Source organism: Lepeophtheirus salmonis, chromosome 13 (assembly GCF_016086655.4).
Source record: "Lepeophtheirus salmonis chromosome 13, UVic_Lsal_1.4, whole genome shotgun sequence".
Classification (NCBI taxonomy): Eukaryota; Metazoa; Arthropoda; class Copepoda; order Siphonostomatoida; family Caligidae; genus Lepeophtheirus; species Lepeophtheirus salmonis.
Genome location: NC_052143.2, coordinates 37303593 through 37327471, shown reverse-complemented (window position 1 = coordinate 37327471; position 23879 = coordinate 37303593). Strand labels below are relative to the sequence as shown.

The 23879-nt window shown below is 32.4% G+C and overlaps 1 protein-coding gene across 17 annotated transcripts; it reads left to right on the top strand.

Moving 5' to 3' along the window:
- The first annotated feature begins 782 nt into the window (after positions 1-782).
- Positions 783-11660, top strand: LOC121128351 (secretory phospholipase A2 receptor). 17 transcript variants are annotated; one of them, XM_071892671.1, is made up of 21 exons: positions 939-1040; positions 1107-1570; positions 1648-1748; positions 1867-2439; positions 2508-3025; positions 3205-3287; positions 3363-3478; positions 3538-3618; positions 3701-3859; positions 4425-4631; positions 4705-4887; positions 4945-5112; positions 5349-5393; positions 5882-6299; positions 8509-8576; positions 8645-8803; positions 8869-9018; positions 9625-10419; positions 10492-10607; positions 10674-11135; positions 11223-11660. In XM_071892671.1, the coding sequence occupies exons 7-18, from the start codon at positions 3397-3399 to the stop codon at positions 9924-9926; spliced, it is 2022 nt and encodes a 673-aa protein (XP_071748772.1). In that variant the 5' UTR covers positions 939-1040; positions 1107-1570; positions 1648-1748; positions 1867-2439; positions 2508-3025; positions 3205-3287; positions 3363-3396; the 3' UTR covers positions 9927-10419; positions 10492-10607; positions 10674-11135; positions 11223-11660. The 17 variants fall into 17 exon arrangements, with proteins under 17 accessions (XP_071748771.1, XP_071748769.1, XP_071748765.1 ...); XM_071892670.1 differs by having other exon boundaries at positions 783-1570; positions 2508-2637; XM_071892668.1 differs by having other exon boundaries at positions 783-1570; positions 2508-2979.
- The last annotated feature ends 12219 nt before the right edge of the window (positions 11661-23879 follow it).

Below are 23879 nucleotides of genomic sequence, written 5' to 3'. Positions count from 1 at the left end.
GTTGAAGTCAATTATACGTAGTATATCTTCATTAAACATTTTCCTAATAAATACATTCGTTATACCCTCAAAAATCATAATAAAGCAGGCAGATGATAATCACATCAGTATTTTAAACAATGATACCGTATGTCTTTCCCCCCGTCATAACGTCCCAGAGCTGGCTGACAGTGGCTTTGAGGGCCTTTGTGTTGGAATGACGGGCACTGCATTCCTTCCCATCGACATTTGTCCAAAATGTGTAGTATGTTGAGGGGGGCGGGCTGTATGTGGGGCAAAAGTGTCCAAAAAAACCTCAAAAGAATCATTCAAAAGAGTCTTACAACGAAGGAGATGAGTTTCTTTCACTGCTGGGTCGAAAAAAGTGACCTCTCCACCCTCACAAGTCTCTTCTATCCACATAGCTCACTGGACTATCAAGTGTGAAACATGGAGATCTCTTCCATGGGCCATCATAGAATTGAGGGGTTAGCCTTGCCTGTTTTCTTTAACTCCTCCGGATCCAGTTCGGCCTTTTTGACAGAGCCCTTCTTCCTCTCCAACGTTTTGGATTTGCTGACAGCATAGATAGTGGTCCTGGAGACGCCCAACTGCTCATAGTGTGGGACTGGAACTTGGTCGGTCAAGTTCAAGTATCATTTTCTCGACTTGTACATAAGCTAGATGGCTCTGTTTTTTTTTTTTTTTTTTTTTTGTAACTAATTGCTTATGCTTTAATATATGGAAATATGAATTAATTTCAATCACTGAACTTTCATTTTATTTTCTTTAATCATATATTTATAAATATTACTTATTTTGTCTCTGGTTCGAAAATCATTTATTTCCATAGGGCGCTTTCCTTTATCCATGAAACTGTATCTACTAATATATCAAGTGGTTAAAAGAAAAGAATAAAATACATATTATTGTCTATTGATATTACGACTGGAATAATCAGGATAAACTTGAAAGGAACACGTCATTTATAAAAATTGTTTACTTAATCAATAATAATAATTCGACAGTGATAGAAGATTGGTTTGAGGAACTACGATTGCGTGCGTTCGTACATTCATTAAGAGATACAAAAAAGGATTGACTCTTTATCTCTCCCTCCCTTGAAGATTTGGCTTTAGATAAATGGTGATCTGTTATTAAAGAGTATTTAATAATGACTCTTGATGGTCAGAGTTCGAGTTCGCTGTTTATGGCGGAATAACCCTTGTTGTATACCGTGGAATGTTACTCCACTCACTTCTTTAATAGTGGTCTCGGCGTGACCGTTAGACTTTGTACGATTATGGACTTTTATATAGAATACTTAAATTTCTGTAGAAACGTTTGAAAATTATTTCGGAACTTTGGTTCAGCGTCAGTTCTCATATTCACTGGGATCCTGTAATCATTTAACAATTCCTTTAATCCTCTACTTACCGACTGTGTCTTAGTATTTTTGAGGGGAGAAATTTAAGTCCATCCTAAATAATGATCGACTAATCCCATGTATTCTTTTCCTTTAGCTTCAATGAGATCCATGGATACGGGCAAGAAGACAATGACTCCTTTAAAGATTGTTTGGATTGAGGAGGTGATAATTCTATACACTTTTAACATGATTAAGCAATTTATTTTGTATCGTTATTAATGCAATTCCAAAAATATAAGGATTTATCTCGTTCGCTTGTTTTCCTAATGCCTTGGCAGAGAAGATGAAGCTCAGAGAGGATTTTTTTCCCCGGCAGTTCTAATGGATGCGTTGAAAATGGGTAATTATTAAACCTGATATATTGATGCTAAGATCAGACCACTATTTAGTGAAGATGCGTCCAGTGTGGTGATCAAAGCTATAGATGTTGCTTGATAGTTGTCATCTTTTTTTTGCAGAAATTAAACCTTAGAGTCCAGGATCATCGTTGATGTTTCTGACTCTTAACGACTTTTCGTGAGAAGTATCTTCTTCTTAATGAGCAAATACAGGTGAACGAGAAAATGTATCAGCAATATAATGTCTCTTCCCCGGTATTCCATCAATCTTAAACGTATAACCAGGGATCTTCCTGATAATTATTTGAATAGGACTATTTTCTTTAATAGCTAGACTTTAGCTTTTAAAAATGTTTATATGACATTTATGATCAGTTATGATTTGAAATTTTAATCCTTTATAATAAAATTTGCATTTAAGGATTGCCATTGGATAGAGAGAGCCTCCAATAATGTATAATGACGGTCCTATGAATATACTGTACCGAATACATCAGGACTTTTACAACAATAATTTAATATATTAAAATAATAAATTGATTTAATATATCTATCAAACTGTGTATTAGGTTGCACTCTGTCCCTTGATACAACAAAAACCGGTGAAAGAAACAGAATGCGCTGCTTGTATTTTCTTTTTCAATAGTGTGATTCTATATTTTTCACATCTCTGGAAAAAATGTCTTAACTGTAGTGAGCATTTAATTTTTGTGGAACCGTTGAAAAGGATGTAATCAATTTATTTTTTTAACATCTTTTAGTTCAAATAAGGCTCTATTTCCTCCGACACAATATTGTTCGCCAGATGTATTAAGGCCCATTTGAGCATGGGAGACGAGTAGAAAAATTGACCAAACGACGAAATGAATGTTGTTAAGGATCTAGACTCAAGTAGTATTTTTTTTTTTTTTTGCAATGATTTTAAAGTTAAAATTATTCCTTGTTCTTGAATTTGAACTATGTCTTTTTTTTAAACCCATTTTGCCACGAATTTGAATACCCTCCCCTCTCTCACAATGTGATAATTTTTTGTATTCATAACGGAATTAAAATTGATTTTAATTGAGGGGAAAGTGAACTCAATCCACTACAGCCTACCCTATGCGGACGCCCCTCTGACTCACAAAACAAATCTACCTACATTGGAAAATAAAGAATCATGTTCATATTACCAAATGGAAAAACTGCTCTACTTTTTAGTACATCTTTTATGCACCTCAAAATACTACACAGGTTTCTTTTCTTTAGCATCCTGACAAATAATATTATTTCCAACCATGTACATCAATATAAAGTGATAATATTTAATTTAGCACACAATTGAGTAATTTTATAAAATTATCGTTTTTGCTTAAAAAAATAGGCTACTCGTTCAAATTTAGTCTATTCCAAAAATATTTAACCCTGCATATTTAAACCATTAAATATATTATATATTATATACATATGTACAAATAGCCGATTTTGCTTGAGCCTACCTGGAAACACTGACAAAAACATTACAGTAGTTTGCTTCCCTGTCTTTAATTCGTGTTTAACCGGTTAGTTATGAATTTAATTTAATTGAAAAATTAAAATTAAAAGTTGGAAAAAGTTTATTTCACATTTATATTCAGTTTTTAAGTACGTGTCTGATGAAAAGCATCAAGAATGCGCAGGGAAATGCTATTAAGACTCTATATATTTCATTTCTTGATCGGAATGGGATCCTTCCAATATAACATTTTCAAGTGTAAGTATCCTCTAGTAACTTACCTGTATATAAATAATATTTACATCAATTAAAATTAGATAATGGAAAAAAAATTTATAAACTAGAAAGTATTAAAGGAATTCCAATGGGAGGCTTTAAAGGAATCGATTCAAGGCGCGGTAAGTTACCTATTAAAAATTGGATGAAGGGGTTAATGAATAATTTCTATTGACGTATTTATCTATTATGCTGATAAAATAGTTCGGTGTCCTAAAGGATGGATATCTTCATATCTTCAATGTTTCCAATTCCAAACTGAGTTCAAAAACTTCAATGATGCTAATGATCACTGCGGTAAAGTTCATCCCAGGGCAACTCTGGCTAATATCTACGACAAAGAAACCAACAACTTGATCACTGGTGAATCACTCATAAAATAATACAAGTCTCTTTTTAATCTTAGGCATGGGGGGTTCTTACTTATTGCTGGGTTTGGGAACAAGGAAAATCTACGTTTTTAGTACTAGAATCCGTTAAATGGGATAAATTATTTTTCAAAGTCCATTTTTTAATTTATTCCTTCTTTTTCATGCCTGATCAGAGACTTGTAAAATAGTTGTAAATTTAATGTAGAGTATTTTCTTGATTTTTAATCCGGTCATTTCAATACTGTAAGCTATAAATAATCAAAACTTAATCTATATATATTCAGTATCCTTATATAGTTTTTTATAATTTATTATCATAATATCAAAAAAAGCTATATGACAGGAATATATCGGGGAGATAATTAGGGGGTTGGGGGGGCTCCTGTACTTTAATGGAGGGAGAAACCATGTTTGGAGCATGTTTATCAGTTGTTTTTTTTTAGCTAAATACTCATAGTTTAAAAATGAAATCAAAATCACTTCGGGAGACAGAGTTTAAACTGCTGAATATACCTATAATTAAATCTTTAAATTTATTCTACAAAATGTGTGTATAGGACTGCTGAATAACTACAAAGTTTTTATTGGAGTCAAAGTAGTTGGAAAGGAACCACAATGGCTTAATAAATTAAATTTGACATATTATAATAATACAAATTACTCATTTGATTCAAAGAGACTCTGTTTGATAATTGATTCAGATGGATTATGGAAAGGGGCAAATTGTAGTTTTCCACGTAGCTACCTCTGCTCATTTGATAAATGTACGTAAAAAATATGCATTGCATACTAACATAAGTGGTCTTTTATTAAAAAAAAATGATCTTTTTGTTACAGTCACCTGTCCTCCTGGTTATTACCATAGTGATTTGTCTTGTGTCAAACCTATTCCATTTTATGGCAACATTCAAAACTTCGATTATATTCTTACTGATTTTTGTCCTCAAGATCACCCAAATTCACGGTTAGGTACATCACAAAGGAAAAGGTCCTTAGAGATGTTTGATTCATTTTTCTATTGTAAGTAGATCAACAAAAATTAATAACACACTATTTCATTTTTTTATTTATTTACAGGGAATAGAGAAGAAAAGAATGAAGCTGTAACGTTAGGACCGGCAAACTATTTAAAAAGTTTAGATTACTATTATGATCCATTCAATTCTATATATTACTCTAATGCACCAGCAAATCAGATTTTCTTTCTTACACTAAATGATACTCATTTCCCAGGATACTTTAGGTGTAAGAATAATTTCTACGCACATTCATACTAATTAATTTTAAGTTATTTTTATTGTCATAAGATCTTATTATATATTGCTAAATATTTTGCTAAACTAATTTCTTAGACCCCCCTTCACGTTATTTGGAAGGTTACATTAATCAATTCCCACATATTTAACCATTTGAATACAAACTTTTCATACTAAAAATATATGAAAAAGAACAACGTAGAAATTATTCTTTAAAAATGTTAGTTAGAATTAAATATCTCGTGAATATCATGTGTGAGCAACCTCAGGGTACGTAACAATTATTTAACTTATATATTTCCCATATAGGGGTGAACTTGTTTATTGGTATTGCCAATGTATCCACATATGATCCAAAAGCATTAAAATATTCTCATAATGTAAGATCGAAATGGGAGTAAGTATATATAAACACCAGATTTATAACTAATTATACTAAATCAACTTTACCAACGTGGTATTGTTACTATGGCCAGTCTATCTTAGCTAATCTTAAAATTTAAAATAATCTGGAATGAAATTATCAATAGTTTTGTAAACCTTTTAGCTTTTAATTTAAAGATACTTCTCTGAATGAGTAAATAAATTGGAAATATTTAACAACATGATAAATATATACATACGAGTATTAAAGATGTTTAAATGAGTTATTCAAACTTAATAACCATATATCTAAATATACAACTATTATATCAGTTCACCCCTATAAAAGTATGAATTTGATTAACTCACGAGTAAAATGTGATTGATTTTTATAGAAGAATTTCACGGAAACTGCGGCTCTAAAGATTGGATTGAAGATTTCGAGTCTGGTAATTGTTATTTGAATGTGGAAGAGGATAAGGATTGGAATTCAGCAGAGAAACATTGTATTTCACTTGGAAAAACGACTAAAGAAGAAGTGCATTTGGTATCCATACCAGATCCTCGTATGCAATTTTACATAGAAACGCTTTGGCGAGGTGATACACTTACGCGTGAGTTCCCAGAACTATGGATTGGATTACAAAAAAATAGAAATATACCTTTAGGATGGTCCGATGGGACCCCTGCAAGTTATTTATATTTACGAAAAGAACAAGAGTACGGCTGTGCAGCCATGGATCTTTTCAATCAATATGGTCTATGGTATTTCACTGATTGCAAAAAAAAGAAGTATTTTATTTGTCAAAAAAAGGTGAGAATTTTATATATAAAAAAAATCAATCTGTGTGTGTGTGTCTTTTATGGGGGCCCATACTGCTAGGCATAGGACGCCGAACCTTTCCCTTTTTGAACTTTGTCAGATTTAAACGGGTTTACCCATTTTTTTGGGGGGCGGGGCTGTCTTATAAATGGGGCTTTATCTATACCCAAATCATATAAAAAATATTTTTTGGAGCTCAAGGAGACTAGATTTATAAATTAATAAGTGACCGACGTCTCTAAAAGAACTATATGAATAAGGACTTTATCAAAATCAAAAAAGTTATGAGCATAATAAGTAAGATATGTAAAAATTGCATTTTCTTTTTTTTTCAGTTACAAAAAAAAAAAAAAAAAAAATGCATGAATATTTGTTTTGTAGACAAAATAAAGTTTTTAGAAATTCGTCTGGAAATTTGTTTCCATATAAACTTGACACAAAAATTGATGTTAAACTGAATATCTGACATTTTCTTAATAATTTTTTCATTCTTTTTATCAAAGTTCAATTTTCCATTTTTAAGGAGAAATGCCGCAAAACGATGCATTTTGGATATAAAATTGTGTACTTCAACACAATATGAATTTAGTATTTTCATATTCCAGTAAATTTTAAATTTCAAACTTTATCTAATAATTATACTAAGTTTGAAACATCTTGCCAATTCAGTGAGTAGGATGACGGGGACAATAGTACACTTATTATATATATAATATAAATATTGGCCATATTATTTCTATGAAGAAATTTTGTCTATCATATACAAATATATAGATATTTTTTTTTTAATAATATTACTAAGTAATATTATAATGCAACATCGAATATAATACTGTGTAGGATTTTAATATTATGAATCACCTACATATGTCTAATTAATTAATTTTTTTGGATAATTGATATTATGGGAGATAAATAGCAGTTAGTATGATAAACTTAATTAGCTAACTACCAGATGATTTTGCAAGGTAACCACATATACGATGTGTTGATAAGATATTTTTTTGCTTTTGTTTACAATTGTACTGGCTATTTTGATGACGTCACAGATGTGTCCATTGAATAGGAAATTCAAATTTATATGACTAATGGTATTAATACATCATATATTAGTATTTTATTTTCTTATCAGACAACTCTATAAGTGTAAATTTTTATCCTCAGACGATTACGGTACTAAAATTGATTAAAATTATAGGTTAAAAGTTGTTTTGAAAATTAAAAAGTAGTTCAGTACATACATTTTTAAATAAATATCCAGAATTTTCCTGAAATTAATAATACATTCTATATCTTTTAAATGAAATAGTTTTTACTTAGAGTAGAGGACGAAGTAGACTTGATATAAGGAGAAAAGGATTCAATAACTTCAATTAAAGTGCTGTGGATGAAGGATGATAACTATCCATCTTCCTCACTGAATCTTTTGAGTTGATTATTTTTCCATTTTATGGAACTCCATAGTTCTTATATGTAGAAGTATATGATGATGATTTCGTAAAATATCTGGAGTAATTTATGTATTCTTGAGTATAGATGCAATGATTCACGAGGTTATATCACTTTCATAGACCTTGATATGAAGCGTATTTGCAAAATGCAGGATTCTTCCATTGAGGGAGATGATATCCACTGATTGAGGCACAAAGAGATCTCTTTTACCTGAAGTTGAAAAGAGGATTAGAAGACGTTCTGGATATCCAAACGGAAAAAATATGAATTCCTAGGAATGGAAAGTATGGGTGGATGCGGATGACTATCTTCGGATCCTTTGTACGAAAGATGCATCAAAATCACTATGAATTAAATGTATTTTCACGCAGTTCATAATTTTTGTATCCTCCTTCGGCTTCTAGTATTTATCTATAATGATTAATTAACACTTATGGGTAGTGAGTAACACTGAACTTGGTTCCGTTGTGACGTAAAAAATAAAATTGTAAGCTAACGTCAATGAAACGGCGTTATAAGTTTCTTATCCACACACCGTACATGTGATTTTGGATCTTTTCTGTTTTTTGGGTTTGTCTTTTTGGGTGAAAGGTTGCGTGGTACAAGAAAGGTACGTGAGCTAGGACTGCAGGCCAGACTAATCGGTGCCTTAGCACTATTAAAGGGGGTAGGGGGCGGGGAGAATGATTAGGAAATCAGTCTTAGGACCTATCCTACACTATATCTAATAATTTTTTGTTTTCATACAGGAAAATATGCTCATGAGAGGGATAAAGAAATAAATATGTCTGAAGATGAATTGTCACCTATTCTAGGTGAGCCAATTAATTGATTTTTTTGTTTTGTTTCTAACTCAGAATTTTTTTTTCTTATATGTACATAGATGTGTGTCCTTTTGGATGGAAGCGTTTTAAACGTCAATGTTTCATTTTCCGTAGGAAATCGGCAACTTATGCTTCTTCAGAGAAACATTGTAAAGCCTTAGATAAGAATGCTCACATTGCTTATGTTGACGATGAAGAATCTCGCGAATTTATAGGAAGTACTGTAGTAAAATTTAACTATCTTATAGTGTTGTTAATTTTTTTATATATTTTTCATGATAAGGTCAAATTGATGTATCAACATTTATCCATAAAAATTCACCATTATACTATCAAACAGCGGAGCATTTATGTTCAGTATTAATTCCTCCAGGAATATTTCAATCCCTTCCATGTAAATTAGTCAAACCTTATGTATGCTCTCGTCCTATTGGTAAGAATATTTTGGTATTAGTTCATGCAGGGCCGATGCCAATTTTACGGAATGATATAAAAAAATGAAAATAACTTTATTTTTCCTTTGTAGAAATCGCGATTAGATAAAATATTGACACATTTTAATAAAAGGGACCCAAAAAAAGACTTGATATTTTTAGAAACAGGTCATTAAAAAATATGCAATTTCATAAATAAGGAACAGTTTTTATTACTAAGAAATACCTCTTATTCTTTGAAAAAGCCCTTATTTTATTTTCCTAACAAAATGTTATCTGGAAAAATGGGATTTTCAGTTAGAAAATTAGAAAAAAATATTTTCTCCCTCCCTTGAAAAATCCCATGACCGGTAGTGTGAACATATATAATTAATCAAGGCTCTAGGAATCAGAGGTGGTCCCCTACAAAAATTCAGTGATGTTGGTGTTCATCATATTTATGTCAGGACCTGTCATAACCCATAAAAAATAGATTTATACATAGTATTAGTATTTGGAAGAGGGTACCAGATTTTTGTACCCTCCCAGCTAAAAATAGCTTCCTACGGCCCTGGTAATTAGTAATTATATAAATTCCATCTTTTTTTTTCTCTTTCAAAAATCAGGTGACTGTTCTCACATTTTGATTGGAGGTATTTGTTATAGTATTTCAAAAGAATTAAAAACTTGTAAAGAAGCATCTGCAAGTTGCCATCACATGCTGAACGGAGATATTGCAAGTATTCACAAGATTGAAGTGAATGAATATTTTTCCACTCTGGCTAAGAATTTACCATCTTCCAAATTGATGATTGGTTTAACAAAAACATCCGAATGGCATGATAAGACAGATTTTGATTACAATAATAACCACATGCCATCATTTTCTAAGTGTAAAACCTTAACCTATGGGGGGGAATTGGATTGAAACATCTGACGAAGAAAAACTCAATTTTCTGTGTTCTTTTCAAATAGATGAGGCTTATACCTGTTTCCCTGGTTGGAAACTTCATGAAAAAAAGTGTTATCTTTTCTACAACACAAAAAAAGATTGGTTAGAAGCACAAGGAAATTGTATGCTATTGGGTGGGAAACATGTTGGATTTATTGATACAAGCGAAACAAATTTTATTAAAAATAATTATAAACTTCAATTTGGTAGTACGCCATATATCTGGACTGGTATAAAGTCTTCGGAAGAGGAGCCTAATTACTATCCTCGCTTAAAGGACACGAAAGAAAGCTCAAAACACTTTTGGGTTATAGACCAACTTGACATGGGTTTGACGGAGCGCTGTGCGGCAATTGATACAAATAAAGAATTTAGAGCAATAGTTCAGAATTGCTCAGAGGAAATGTATTTTGTATGCAATCGTCCAGCACTTGTGGAAAAATTATCCGCGTCAACTTTTTGTACTAAGGTAAAATTCATAGTACATATTACATAATTTGTGGAATAAGTAATGCATTAAATATTTTCAAAATGTATGTAGGATCAAATTCATTCAGGAGAATATTGCTATGAGTTGTTTTCTGAAAAGTTGAACTTTACAAATGCAGAGGGTCATTGTCTAAAAGAAGATGGACAATTAGTTACTATCCATTCCCAGTAATACAACTATTTGTTTCAAATAGCATGATCTATTCTCATCGTCTTATTTTACTAACTTCTTAGGTACCTCCAAGAAGAAATTGAATTGATACTAAATCATTTTCCACAACCTATTTGGTTAGGACTCCAATATAACATTAAGACTAGAACATTTTATTGGAATGGAATCCCTGAGGATCCACAAAATGAAGATCCTTTCAGAAATTTTGCAGAACATGCAGATATATCTGATTCCCCTTGTTTTTATATTTCAACAAATGGGCAATGGAAAACTTGCTCCTGCAGGGATAAAAAGGCCTTCATTTGTCAATACTTTTCTCACCAGCAGTTGGTAGATGAGTCCATTCTTTCCGCACCACCTAAGATTGTCACGAATTGTGAGAGTGGTTCCATTAAATACGATAATTTTTGCTACTATTTGAGCGAAGAAAAAGCAAATATTACGGAGGCTATGCAAATTTGTAGACAAGATGGTGGTACACTTGCAGTTTTTCGATCCTATGAAGAAGAATTTCAATTGACAAGGTTGAGTATTTTTTATAATATAAGTATTATTTGTTATTCTATGTAGAAAAGGGGGAAATCTCTAATTTATGTTTTCTTTGAAATTAGTATGCTTAATTTGGAAGCAGAAACATTTATTGGATTAATTGAAGATCCAATAGTTCTTGAGTATAAATGGGTCAAGTCCCGAGTTCAATATGGAAGCTATACTAATTGGGCCATAAATCAGCACGATTCTTCCAAGGGTTTGTGTGTTTGTCTCTTACATGGAAAATGGAGGAACTGTATGTGTGACGAGAAAAAACAGTTTATATGTATGAATAGTAATTCCTCTTCAAACTATTTTATAATTCTTGTTATACTGCTATTTATAATTGGTAGTCTCATTGCATCCTTTATTTATTATTTTCTGTTTAAAGAGTTTAACTGTTTATAAAAAGAAAAAGAAAATCCAGGCAAAGAAAAATACAAATTTTTGAGAAAATTTATAACTCAATTATGATATTAATATTATAGGACGAAAATTAAAGGATATATATAACAAAACATCCAACATTTATTAAGAAAGAAACAAAATACTGGATGGGGCTAACCATAGAGAAATAGATACATACATATAGAGGTAGGTGACAAGGATTTTTACTTGGCCGCTTAGCTGACATAGACAGAAACGAATAAATATTCTGATTTGAAAGGTTGAATACAGCTGTTGTATTTAGTGAAATTGTAGATAATATATAATAATCCGAAGGCAAAAGTCGAACTTGATTTGACTTGAGCATATCTTTAACTATTTGAATTAATTATTATCTTAAATTTATTTACAGGAAGATCTATTTAGTTTATTAAGTGATCTGTTTCGACATTATTAATTTATCAAGGACATCTATTTTATGCGATTCATTCAGCACTTATAAATAATTTTGTTCAGTTGAAGACTCATTTAAATTGATTTTGTGAAATTCAACGTATTTGCTTTAATTTTTGCTATTATTTTGAAGGATCTTTTGATATCATCGTCATCATGGTTCTATATTGTTATGTCTACTGCTGCTCAAGTAGAAGTACTATACTTTTCCTTAGCTTCCTTTGTCTGAGGACTACATAGATGGCCAGGAATAGATAACTTTGAAAAAGTTAAAGTTATATGATGTTCCTTCAAAATTTGAAGTTATACCATTGAATGTTCCATCCAAGGGTAGAAAACGTCGACTTTCTTAATCTTGTCCAGGAGAAACAGATGATAACTTTGACTATACTAAAAAAATATTGCTGTTGAAAATGAGATGGATCTTATTCAATTGATCAAACTGGATCATTCATGAGGTTTTCTATCTGATAATATCGTAGGAGCAAAAGTATGTGAATTGTTGAAGGATTGCTGGAGAGGATAAATTAAAAAACTACGTTTTCACCAGAAGTGAGAGATTTTGTCACAAATCTTTTTTATTTCAGTACAAAGGTATTTGATTTTGTTTTTCAACTTCTGGCTTTACCGAGACAGTGTACAATCCAGAGATATGTAGGCACCATTCGTTATTATTCTGGATTTCAAATACAAGCACTTGAGGAGCTGAAACACCTGAGCAATGCTCCTTACTTTCAAGAGATAAGTCTCTCATATAGAGGGTATATTTATTAAACAGATGATTGGATTTGATAATAAGCGATGTTATAGTTATGTTTACTTTGGTTCAGTTATGTACTTGGCCCTATTCCGTGATACTGGATGCTCCAGAATTATAGTAGCATTAACTCTAACGTAATTGTGTTTAGAGGTTTTGTTACCCTAGTTCGATATATTGCGACAGTATTTTGTCAGAAAATATATTCCTGTATGGTCAAAATACAAGATGGCGCCAAAATATAAGGAACACTTTTGGCCATCCTCTTTGACTGATTTTAAACCCCTTGACATTACAATGTATGGTGTGGGCGCGGGGAGAAGGGAAATACAGTTTCTAGGTTCAGCAAGGATTTTCTGTGAAAACAGTGATTCTAATAGCTGCAAGTACGGCACAGAGCTAGAGATAGGACGGGTTATGGAGCCAGATCCGAAGTACTCGGCTACAGTATTATTAAACTTGTATTATCTGAAAAGATCTGAGACCCAACCCGGCTTCGGGTACCTAAACATTTCCGCATCATAAAGAAAGATTCATGAGATTTTCCAGATCTTAATAAGTCAATATCAATAGCTCAAATCTTAATCTTGATAGATTTTTTTGTCTGGGACTATCATGAGGCACACATTAATGGACGTTCCCACATAACTAAGGTAAGTCTGGTGGCCGCCATCAATGAATACATTGCCACCAAGCGAAGGGTCATCAATACCTGCTCTCCCTTTTTAGGTTGTATCGAGGCTGTATATCTAGTAAGCCTCAAGACACCATCTTACCCAAGGATATTTCGCCTTAATAAAAGAGTTTTATAGGTCGTTATTATTAATTTTTGGTTGAAATTGATGTTCCTTTTGAAGTTTTTAAATCAAATATTAATTTTTATTATTATAAAATGTCATACTATGTTTGGTCTTCAATCCATGAGTCTGTTCTAGTATTTAGCTTTAGGTGTATGAAAGGATGCCCATTAGATCTAACACACAAAACCGTATAATAAAAAATACCAAATTTTTACACTATTGACTCCTTGTGGACTTCCTTTCTCGAGGCATTTGGTAACATGGGCAAGGAGTTCCTCCTCAAGTCCTGTAGCAGTCCATGGCCAAGTTGGAGACTGTGGCTGAAATTGGAGTTGGTTGGTTTGAGTGATTGACTTCACTATGGATCCTGTCATGTAAGGAAAAAGATTATTGAATTGCTGGATTAATTTAGGGAAACAAATACCTACAGTATCCTTCAGTTTTTCTGATTTAAAATCTCCCAGCCTGTACTGGTTGGTTCATTGAAATCGGAATACTTACTAATTTAATAATTAATTAAGGCTGAGTGATTGAACTTAATAATCATTTCGATATATTAAAGAATAAATAAATAGTTACGAAAGAAAAATAATCTTAGCTCTTTAGCTTGCGTACAAATCGAGAAAATGAGGTTTGAACGTGATCGATGAATTTCCATTCGAGTACTCCAAGCAGTTAGGCTTCTCCAACACCAACTTCTACGCCGTTAACAAGTTCGAAACGTTGGAAAGGAAGAAGGAGTATGTAAAAAAGACAAAACTGGATCTGTAGGAGTTAAAGAATACAAGGCAGGCCAATCCTTCTTGTTTATGTGGGCCCAAGCAAAAGATATCGGATTTTCACAAAACATTTTTAAATATGTTTTTATGTCTTAATCTTATTTTATGATTTGAATAAAATGAAAAAAGAAAACTGAACTAGAGTAATTCATATTATTGATTACAAGTTAAAAAATTTAAAAATAAATAAATATGAGTAGTTTATAGTATATACCTTGTTCATAAAAGTAGACATAACATTCAAGTAGATTGTTCATTCTTTATTGAGACTTGGAACTGCCGTCCTTTCCCTCTTGCTGTTGCTCAGTAGCGTAATTAGGGTGTTGTGTGGGTGGTCTGCCCCCGTCGGCGCAATTTCTAGGGCGGCATTTTGTGGTTATTATTATAGAATAATTTTTTTCTCATTTTTTTTAACATTTCGTTATTTTTTTGCATTTCTCTAATCTCAGTATTCGAACTACTCTGTAATTATTTAACTGTCAATAATTGCAATGCCGTAGCATCACACCTTGTATATCATGAATATTTATTCTTTAAACATTTATATATGTAGTTTTATCTAAGAAGCCATTCTATATTTTGGTGCTATATACTATTGGTGAGCTTCACTCACCTACGCGATGTGATTACAATTTGTATAGTTCTAATTGTACATCCTTAATCTCTTTCAATGCTCACTGGTTTTAGTCACATAAACACGCTCTTCCTTACATGCCTTTTAGTCATTCTATTATTTGGTCTTCTTTGATCCTTTAACCAATAAATTGTATATCCTAAAAATTCTCCGTCATTAACTAAGCTAGATCAGGATCAACAGTGTGTCATTGTGTGGAATTATAGAGCAGGTTATGTAAGGTTAAGGTTTCTTATTTAATCAACGGTGGCAGATAGGTGAAGAATATTTGTAATGAACAATTGTTCATAATATTAACTTATTTACTTATTAAACCTATTTTATTATTGTTAAATCAATGATTAATTTACAGATTTAAATAATTATAGGTATTTTCAACTATTTATATAATAAAGATTCGTGTATTTATTATTTATTTAATTTATTATTAGTTATCACAAATAGATTATTGGAAGATATCTTCACGGATGAAGCGAACTAACAAGGAGAACAGTGTAGTATTCGAAAGAAAGAGAAGAACAAGAAAGGCGGAATGAAGGAGCCATACTTAAATTTCTCAGCCCAGCCCATGCAGACGAAACATTATTTCTCTAGAAGTTCGTGGAAATGATATTGTTGAAGTTGGTGAAGTTCATGGAGAGGATCATTATGATGTTGGTGAAGTGCAACTTGAAAAAAATATGATCATGAAGCTGATCCAACACAAATTACTGAAACTCTAATATTAATTTGAAAGATATTGGGATGTGGCCTGCTATTACAAGTATTTATTACAGTATTTGGGAAATACTTATACAACAAGGATCGAAGGCTGCACAAAATATTGACTGTGAATTCAAAGAAGTTGTACGTCCAGGACAAATATCAAATCGGAAAGGGGGGGGGACTAGAAGCCTTTCAAGAAAATGGTTTTTTCGATCTTTACAAAACGGGGAAAAAACTTGAGGACCTGGATGATATACTCTCCATCGAAAGGTACCGTGTTTTGTTTTTGGTGTGAGCTATTTTCAAATGAAAACTCCAAGTTTTGCTCCGTTGATGGTTTCAAATCTTGGTGGAAATTGAACCCTAAGATACAAGAACATGAATCTTATCTTGCACATGAGAATGCGTTCACTCAGGGGAAAGAGGCCTTTTCAAAGGCAAGACAATGGATCACAAAAACTAAATCCTTGTTAAAAATGCAAGGGAGAAATGGAAGGAAATTCTTAGTAGATTATTGGACGTAATTATGTTTCATGCTAAGCAAAATATAGCTTGTTCAACTGAAGGGAAAATCCGTTGTTTATGCCATTTAAAATAATGAATGTAAAAATCTTGTTAAGACAGTTTCGCATAGTAAGAGGCCTCAAATTTCTTATAAATTTTGCATCTTTATTTTTTTTTAGGAATCAGTATGATTTTCCATCAGACGCAAATTCAGAAAAATATCCCACGTAAATTATATTTTCGTTAAATTGTAATAAAATAGGAGCGAGTCAGTGTGACTAAACCATCTTCCTTCGATTTCGCGGACAACTCCGCAAGGGCAAATGTTCAGTGCAATGGACACTGTTAGTCCACGTGGTCTTACGAATTTCAGACGTACGTGTCTTTCTTTGGTGACTTTCCTCCAGAACGTAAGACTGCGTTCCTTCTTCACACTGCCCGTCCCAAGGTACAACAATGGCGTAAGACCCTGGAAGTCCTTCCTGTAGGGCAGGAAGACTCGTATACAGCGCTACTTAGGACGATAGATGACGCCTTTTCTCCTATAGAATCTATATTTTTTGAGAAATATCTCCTCAGCAAAATCAGACAACTATCCGGAGAGTCCATGGACGATTTTATCACTCGACTCCGTGTTCAATCACGCTTTTGCAAATTGACTTGCTCCTCATGTAAACCTCGTGTGAAGGAGTTTCGATAGTTGGGGCAATTCTTAAGAACACGACTTCAACTAAACTGAGGTAGAACGTGTTTGAAAAGAAGTTATCCAAGCTTGACGAAGTAGTTCAACTGGGACGTTCGCTGGAGTCTGCAGAGGATCACTCTCACGAAATGGGAAAAGTAAGTTCTGTCCTGGTCTCCGAGTATAAGGTTCCCATGGGTACTCGGCGGCCAAGGAAGCCTCCTATCACCCATTAGCCTCCTAGGAAGACTCAAAAATGTAAATTCTGCGGCTCGAGAAACCTTCTTCTTCAATCCCTATGTCCGGCTGTTAGAAAGACCTGCTCAAAGAGCAGGGGCCCTGACTACTTTGCCCTTTGCTGCAAGTGTGAGCAGAGTCATATGGTCGTGGCGGGGTTATCAAAAATCCATGACCTTAACAGGTCTGAGAGAGCCTTTATCAAAGCAAAGCTTGATGATAAATGGGTCACCTTCTTACTTGATATGGGAGCCAACGTCAACATCATACCTACTTGACTCGTGCCAGACAAAGCGGATCCTACATATGGTGGTCATATTGCCGTTTTTGGTGGCAGCAAAATTCCTACCCGTGGCCTTGTTCATCTTCTGCTGAGTCTGAAGGGTTCTCGCCTCAAAACTCTTGTCTTCCTCATCTCAGACTTCGAGCAGCCTATTCTCGGATTGCAGGCCTGTCTGGACCTCGGCCTTGTCTCCATTCCTAAACCTTCATTCCTCTGCAACCAAGTCCAACCTGCAGAGCCGGACCTCCAGGGACTCAACACTGAACATTTTCCTGGACTCTGGAGCCCACACTGTCAATCATGCAAAAGCAGCAATCCACATCAAAGACAAGGCAAAACCTCGCTATCTAGGTTCCCGTCCTGTCCCTCTTGCTCTCTGGGATAAGGTCAAGAAAGAACTTTTACACATGGTCAAACGTGGTGCACTTGAGAAAATCGAATCCTCTGAATAGGCATCTCTTATAGTCACTGTGCATGGGCTTACCTACCTGCGATTCAGAGTGTGCGAGGGAGGCAAGTCGATATACATAAAGTATATTTTCTTCTCTAGGATCGAATGAGTTCATGAAATTTTGAGATGCACTATTAATATTTATGATGGAATTGAGAGAAGTCAAATGAAGAATAAAGATGTCTACGGAAATATGTTTGATTTAAAAACCCATATTTTGACAAGAAATATTGATCTTTTATTTAGCCTAAGGAATATATTTAAAATGAGATGCATAAATTGGAAGGAAAAAATAAATACATGGGTGTTACTGATTATAAATTATAAAGTCTCTTCACTGGCAAGAAGTGTTGGATGAGTCCTGGGAGTGCATCTCTAATCAGTCTTTCTTTCCAATATTTTCAGTCTTTTTCCTAATCAGTCCTATATTTTACACCGTTCATTAGTTCTAAGGACATATAAGTTGGTCCTACAGTCTTAGCTATCTTTTTATTTTCTTCACTCATAGCTAGAATTGAAGAGAAAAAAAAATTATAATAATAATAAATGAAAGTATATAATTAAAATTACGAAATATTATAATATTACTATATTCAATACTGTTTACAATCAGTAGAATAATTGAATTATTCCATTACTTGTGAATGTCTGTGTATGTGTTTGTCCTTCAATCAGGGCCAAACCAATGAATGGATTTTCCTGATACTTTTGGAATAGGTTCTTAACTCTCCAGTAACAGTTCTGGTAACATTTTTTTGGCCTTCAAGGCCATAGGGGCCTTGTTCTCAATTAATTAATTGTATTTTGTTTACCTCTATATTTTTAGGCATTTTCTCGGTTTTATTAGATGGAGCACAAAGAGGACCTGGAACCTATTCAGGTCCTATTAGAAAACTTGTATGTGAAAACTTTGTAAATAGACTAATTATTGATTTGAGTTCTGTGCATGGAAAAATGAAACAACACTTATGGCGCGTCATCAAAGATGTGTGCGGTCTGGTGTTGTCTTGATGATGTCTTGCTGTCTCCTATTCACCAATGCTGACCGCTGCTGTTCGATCAGTAGCTTCTAACGGTAAAGTAGAGGGGGGGGGATCGCCAGAACCACTGTTTTGCAACAAGAATTGAAAGAGTATCGGCCCGTATAAATCGCAAACTTTCATGATCGTAGGAATTGGTTGTAGTCACTTGTTGCCATTTATCCTAGAATGATTTTAAATTGAAATAAAATATACGATCGTATATATCAATATATTAAATTTCCTTTTTCGGCCCAATTTCCCAAATGGTCCTTCGGAAAAATATTTTAGGGCAATAGTTCGCTGAAAATGACCACATGGGAGGGGATTTTTGTTTTATTCTTTGATAATACTCTCCTGGGAGTGCAAAACTCTCTGGCACTAGAAGTACAAATCCCGATCCATAGCTGTCCCATTGAGGTCAATCCAGTCGATTCATAGACCTCTTAGGCAATAATTAAACTTTTAGTATAATTTATAGGTTCGTTTAGCCCAGAAGAGGGAGGACTGAAGACATCATAGATGACCAGGATCTACCAATGTTGGACCATGTGGTTTCTATACTTTTTTAGGACTTGAATAATTATAGTTGTGTTGATGAAGACATCTTTTTGTTAAGTGAGTTTCATTTTTATTCGTGACGCTCAAAAGACATCTGAACATATTTATTTCGAAAGTTCCTCATTTGGGGTAACTCCCATAATCTAGGAATTAATAGGGGTGTTCATTCTCTTCTGAGATATATAGAGTTTCATTGTAGTTCAGATGAAATGTCTTTTAGTTTTTCCGAATTCCTCAGTTATCTCGAACGCCTTAAGGCAGGGGAGTCTGGAGGGTGTGTGCTTTTTAAGGATATTTTAAAATTTGAATTTTTCTTTCAAAAAATTTAAAAAACTTTTTTTTAAAAATTTTATAATTGAAATTTTTTTAATCTAAACTTAATTTCTTTTTAGAAAAGAAATTCGATTAATTTTTTTTACAAAAAAGTTAATATTTTGAGAATAGCATTGGATATGTTTATTTTTTTTCCAAAATAAAAATAAAATATTTGAAATTTTTCCCAAAAAGCTAGGGATTTTAAATTTTTTTAGAATGGATATAGATTTTTGAATTTTTTTCTGAAAAACTGTAATTTTTTGTGAATATCATTGGATTTTTGTAATTTTTTTTTTTAATTTCGCAAATCAATATTTTATATGACCCTTACAAATGTTCATGGGTCTCCCCTAGAATTTTGTAGGGATGTTGTGAGTTTTATCCTTCATTTGATTTCTTAAATTATATTATTTTTATCTATATTTATAGAGACTCTATTAGATTGGATTCTTACCATGAAGTGTAATTATATAGAGCATACCTTTTCTTAATAAAATTAAATTTTACACAATATAGTTTTACTTGCTTATATCTCAAACAAGAATTTTTTATTTATTATTGAGTCGTGATTACAGGTATGGAGCATAGATAACCGAATAATTTCATTTATCTATTTTTATTTCCAAAATATTAAGTTTTTCAAATTAATGTTTTCAAAAAATTAATATTTTCTGTAAATAGCTATGGATTTTGAAATTTATCTCCAAAAAGTTTCATATTCATATTATATTTTCGAAAAAGTTGTATATTACAAATTTAATTTTGTAATTTTTTTTTCCAAATGTTAAGTTTTTCGCATTAATATTTTCTAAAAATTTAATTTTCTGTAAATAGCTATGGATTTTTGAAATTTAGCTCCAAAAAAATTAATATTTTTTTTTTTCAAAAAAGTTTTATATTACAAATTAAATTTTGTATTTGTTTTTCCAAAATATTAAGTTTTTCAAATAAATGTTTCAAAAAAAATTAATTTTCAGTAAATAGCTATGAATCTTTGAAATTTATCTCCAAAAAAATTTCATATTTATATTATGTTTTCAAGAAAGTTTTATATTACAAATTAAATTTTGTAATTGTTTTCTAAAATATTAAGTTTTTCAAAAAATTTAATTTCCTGTAAATAGCTATGAATTTTTGAAATGTATCTCCAAAAAATTTAATATTTATATTATTTAATTTTTAATTTTTTTATTTCACATATATAATTTTTGAAATAGACAGAAGATGAGTCACCCTAAAATTCCCAATCGAACTGTGTAATGTTTGCTCGAGAACAATTAATTACAAAATTACAAACTAAGTCAACCATTTCTGCCCTCTCTTGATCCGGTTGGCCTTGGTTGCTGTGGAAAGCAGTTACTGATGTCAACGTACATTAGAGACCTTCCCCAAATCCTTTACATACCTCCTTAGAGTCCAATCACTAAATTGAGAGTATTAACATGTTGTCTCATTTACTTGGCTTGACTTATGCTAATTGCTGATGTCCACGAACTCAATGATCCCGATTTTCTAGAGTCAATCGCTCCCTGGGGACCTCTCAAGGCTCTGACTTGAAGCTTTTAATCTTTTAAACAAGACTCTGGGAGTTACCTACGATCGTCATGATCTCCTCGATACTTACTGGGGTATAGAGCAAGCCCTTTGCCTTTTTACCTACATGCCGATAACTGTTGATTTTTGAAAGTTTTTTTATTTATCGTTTATTAATCGAAATAGTCCCTAATTTTAATAAAGCAACCTAAAATTTTAAAATATTCACCCTGAATAATTAAGATTGGTTTAAAGTCAAGTGCAGGATTTTAAATCATACACTTATCAAAACTAACCGTTTAAATTATTTTAAAATATGTTTCAGCTGATGCAATGAAGGTAACATGCTTCTCAAAATTATGATAACTTATTATATATTTTCCTTAAACTTAGAGGTCTTGATTACATACATGTAGGTATTTAATATATCTAGGGACTTAATACTTATATAGGCCATGACAGGGTCAAACGTTTTTTTAAAACTTCCTTTATTGGATAAAATAATTGAGTTTGATATCATTTTGCCTTATTAAAAATTAATGAAGGATGAAATTGCAACAACAACAAAAAAACCACAGTATTTCCAGCATGGATGAGTCTGATTCTACTAGTGTTGTGGAAGACCCTAGACAGTTCAAATACTGTTAAGATTTTTAGTGGACCGAACTAATGTGGTCATCTAATTAAGTTTAGTGTAGATTGGTCCTGAAGAAAAACTCCTTCTGGATCTATTTTACAGAAGAATTGGTCCGGATCGATCTCATTTAAAATTCGGTCTAGACTGATTCCATAGATGAATTGTTGATGACGTCAGGGGGGTAATAACTTCATATGATGTTAAAGGTGTTTCATAAATCATATTTATGCAACTAGTAAATCAATATCGTCGAGTAAATCTGTCCATTGATTGAGGCAGCAAAAAACTTCAATCTATTATTTTGTTGTCAGTATTCTGAACGTTGATTGGGTTAACTTGAATACTTTATTAAACGGTGAATAATTCTCAACAAATATTGAATAATAATTTCCTATTCGGAATGAGAATGGCCCTGAACTAACAAACTATTAACTACTAAATTTTGTGCCTTTTTTTTTTTTTTCTTTTCATATAAAAGGTTGCGTGATAAAACAAAGGTGAGACCCAAATAATTTGGAACATAATTTGAAAATGATTTAATTTCACTCAAAGATTGGTCCAAATTGGCCTAGAAAAAATCTTGAACGAGGATTATGAACAGAAAAATCTCAATTACTTCACTAACACAAAAAAATCAATGTATTTTATTGTCAGCTGTCGATGTTTCTGCTTTTTTTCCCCTAACCACACTTTTGAAGGTTGTTTAGTTAAGTTTCAATTAAGCTTTGTTAAGCTGTGGACAATTCTCAATAAATATTAAATAATAATTTCATAGTTGGCAGGGATGGCCCATAATGGACTCCCCCACCCCCCCGGTTTAGTATGAAAGGTCGCGTGGTACACCAATGTCATATCTTGAGACCTAAATAAACGGTCTATAATTTGAAAATGCTTCAATTTCGGTCTGTGATGAGTCCAAATCTGTATAGAAAAAATCACCTAAGACCGAACAGAAAAAAAATTCGGTCTTGAGCCGAATCTCAACTCTAGTTTCTACGATCTACCTTTAATTCAACTACGGAATGTTCTCCATGTGGTATTCATAGGTCAAAGATCTCATCATCAAAATCCCAACAAAGAAAGAGAAAATACTAATAATGAAACCTTCAGTCCATTTACTTGATTTTAATTATCATTATTATAATTCTGTAGAAGCATCATCAGGGCATCAGATTATTACATGCGTTGGCCCTCATAATGTACCGAACATGATACGCAGTATTTCTGTTAATTAGAACCTATTTAAATGAAGAAAAGGAAATTCCATTTATTCATCCATGATTGTTAAACACATTCTTAAATGATGAGTATACTTAATGAGAGCTACCTTTTACCGGTGGGGATTTTAAATCCAGAAGACTTAAGGATAATGAACAAGATGATAATGAACCGCATAACGCGGTTTAAAACAATTTTAAAAAATTTGAAAGGGAAACAATGTCAAGAAAAAGAGACTACGTGGAAAATATAGTATTTAAACTTATACTAGCACAAACTCTCTATTTTAAAGATAGTTAATAAAGTGAAAAAAAAATTTAATTTATATTTAGCTTGTTTATGTTAAAATTTTAAGCTAAAGCGATCTACTATAAACTATAATTATATAATAGGTAAATTTCAAGAAGGTAAAACCTCCTTGTATACAACATCTTTTGTTGTTTTTGTCAATTTGATCTGAATATAATCAAACCCGCACCCCCTTTTGACACTCTTGGCAATCCAACATATAATTGGCCATATGAAAATGCTGATTTTAGTAAATATAAAAGCAATTTTTTCAAATGTTTGACCTTGTGACTTATTTATTATATTACTTAAACTCTTCGCCACCAGAAGTAATTGTGATTCTTGTAATAAATACAATTATTATATAAGATGTTTCTTCTTCACTCATTATGAAGATGCATACCAAGACAAGCTTGCTAATCCTCTTCTTCCTAATTCCCCTTTTTTTAATTCGTATTGAATATACGTTCTCCTTTTTCCGTTAGGACAATAAT

Excerpts from the sequence above, each read along its gene's own strand:
- LOC121128351 (XM_071892674.1), top strand. The coding sequence starts at position 3,397 with ATGCGCAGGGAAATGCTATTAAGACTCTATATATTTCATTTCTTGATC. Across the intron at positions 5,394-5,881 it reads CATGTGTGAGCAACCTCAGG|AAGAATTTCACGGAAACTGC; the intron begins GTACGTAACAAT and ends TGATTTTTATAG. Across the intron at positions 8,804-8,868 it reads ATCTCGCGAATTTATAGGAA|GTCAAATTGATGTATCAACA; the intron begins GTACTGTAGTAA and ends TTTCATGATAAG.